The sequence below is a fragment of the Eimeria mitis genome, genomic scaffold (genome assembly GCF_000499745.2).
Source record: "Eimeria mitis Houghton genomic scaffold, Emh_scaff4868, whole genome shotgun sequence".
Lineage (NCBI taxonomy): Eukaryota > Apicomplexa > Conoidasida > Eucoccidiorida > Eimeriidae > Eimeria > Eimeria mitis.
Window position 1 is genome coordinate 930 of NW_013573169.1, and position 2222 is coordinate 3151.

The 2222-nt window shown below is 56.4% G+C and overlaps 1 protein-coding gene across 1 annotated transcript; it reads left to right on the plus strand.

Annotated features, from left to right (window-relative positions):
- Positions 1-291: 291 nt before the first annotated feature.
- Positions 292-1700, plus strand: EMH_0078180 (uncharacterized protein; the record flags this gene model as incomplete). The annotated part of the gene is made up of 2 exons (XM_013499959.1): positions 292-393; positions 666-1700. The coding sequence occupies 2 exons, from the start codon at positions 292-294 to the stop codon at positions 1698-1700; spliced, it is 1137 nt and encodes a 378-aa protein (XP_013355413.1).
- Positions 1701-2222: the final 522 nt, after the last annotated feature.

Here is a 2222-nt window from a genome sequence, read left to right on the forward strand (position 1 = left end):
CAGCAGCAGCAGCAGCAGCAGCAGCAACAGCAGCAACAGCAGCAGCAACATGAGCAGGTGCAGCAGAGAAACTTCTAATATGAAGACAAACAAGCAGCGAAAATAACAACTACAGAATGAACAGCAAGCAGCAGCATCAGCAGCAGCAGCAACCGAAACAGCAGCAGCAGCAGCAGCAGCAGCAGCAGCAGCAGCAGCAGCAGCAGCAGCTGACAGTTTTATCTGATGTTCTTCTGTCTTTGTGTTTTTGTTCTCGGTGCTGAGACTCTCCTCGCTGCAGCACTTCCTTCGATGCTGAACGCTCACGCCCACCTGCTGCAGCAGCAACAGCAGCAGCAGCAGCAGCAGCAGCAGCAGCGGCAGCAGCAGCAGCAACAACAGCAGCAAACAACAGTATGTGGGGACCCCCAGCACCGCCAGAGAAATAATAAGTGCATACACAACTCAAACAACCTTCAAGCTAACCCTAAACCCTAAACCCTAAACCCTAAACCCTAAACCCTAAACCCTAAACCCTAAACCCTAAACCCTAAGCCCTAAACCCTAAACCCTAAACCCTAAACCCTAAACCCTAAACCCTAAACCCTAAACCCTAAACCCTTTGCAGATAAGCCGCTCGCCGAAAGCCGTTTGCTGCGCATCGCCGCGTCGACTGCCCAAGCCAGGCAAATCACCCTGCAGCAGCAGCAGCAGCAGCAACAGCAGCAGCAGCAGCCGCAGCAGCAGCAACAGCAGCAGCAGCAGCAGCAGCAGCAGCAGCAACAGCAGCAGCAGCAGCAGCAGCAACGGTGAAGAAAGATGATTTAGGCTGGGCGCAGCAACGACGGAAGCGTCAGCAGCCGTTGCTTCTCAGCAGCAGCAGCAGCAACAGCAGCAGCAGCAGCAGCAGCAACCGGTCTGAAGCAGCAGCAGCAACAGCAACGACAGCAACAGAAGCAGCGAACTCAAACAGCAACAGCAGCAGCAGCAGCAGCAGCAGCAGCAGCAGCAGCAGCAGCAGCAGCAGCAGATCTTACGAATGCAGTATCGCTTTTAACACTATCAATAGAAAGGCCTTCCAGCTGTCTCCTCAGGTCTCTGCTGCTGTCAGCAGCAGCAGCAGCAGCAGCAGCAGCAGCAGCAGCAGCAGAAGAGGAACCAAATGCAGGGACATCGCTAATACCAAGTGCTGCTGCTGCTGCTGCTGCAGTACCCCCCCGAAGCAACCCAGGCTCAGCAGCAGCAGCAGACTTAAACGTCCTCCAGTGCGAGGGAGGGGGGCCTGCGTCCTGCAGCAGCAGCAGCAGCAGCAGCAGCAGCAACAGCAGCAGCAGCAGCAGCAGCAGAAAATGCAGCAATCGCCATCACAAGGGCAACACAAAAAGCAGGCGCAGCAGCAGCAGCAACAGCCACACCCACTACACCAGCAGCAACAGCAGCAACAGCAGCAACAGCAGCACTACCAGCAGCACCACCACTACCAGCAGCAGCAGCAGCAGCAGCAGCAGCAGCAGCAGCAGCAGTTTACTAATTCGCGTGCATTGAGGTTTGTAGAGGAGGAGAGAAGGAAGCCCCCGCCCCCCCCCGAGGGCACCCCCTTAAGGTCTCGCCGCTGCTGCTGCGGCTCTGCTGCTGCTGCTGCTGCTGCACCCCAGCCCCCAGCAGCAGCAGCAGCAGCAGCAGCAGCAGCAGCAGCAGCACGACGACCCCCATATGTATGAGATGCCTCCAAGGCCTGTAAACGCTGCGCCGCCCATGTCTCCTGAACCCTCACACAAAACCCTAAACCCTAAACCCTAAACCCTAAACCCTAAACCCTCAACGTTGAAGGCCGAAGATACAGCAGCAGGAAGACAGCCAGAAGCAATAACAGCAGCAACAGCAGCAGCAGCAACAGCAACAGCAGCAGCAGCCGCAACAGCAAGTCAAAGCAGAGCAGCAAGAGACGCAGCAGCAGCAGCAGCAGCAGCCGGAACACCAACCGCAGCACTAGCAGCAGCAGGAACAACAGCAGCAACAGCAGCAGCAGCAGCAGCAGGAGACCTGTGTGTGGTGGTTAAGCTCAGCAACTAGCTTTTGTTTCTGCTGCTGCTGCTGCAGCCGCTGCTGCAGCGTGCTGATCGTTTCTCCTTTTGCTGCATCCAACGCAGACCGCTGCAGCACCACGTCGTGCTCTGTCTGCACACAAACCCTAAACCCTAAACCCTAAACCCTAAACCCTAAACCCTAAACCCTAAACCCTA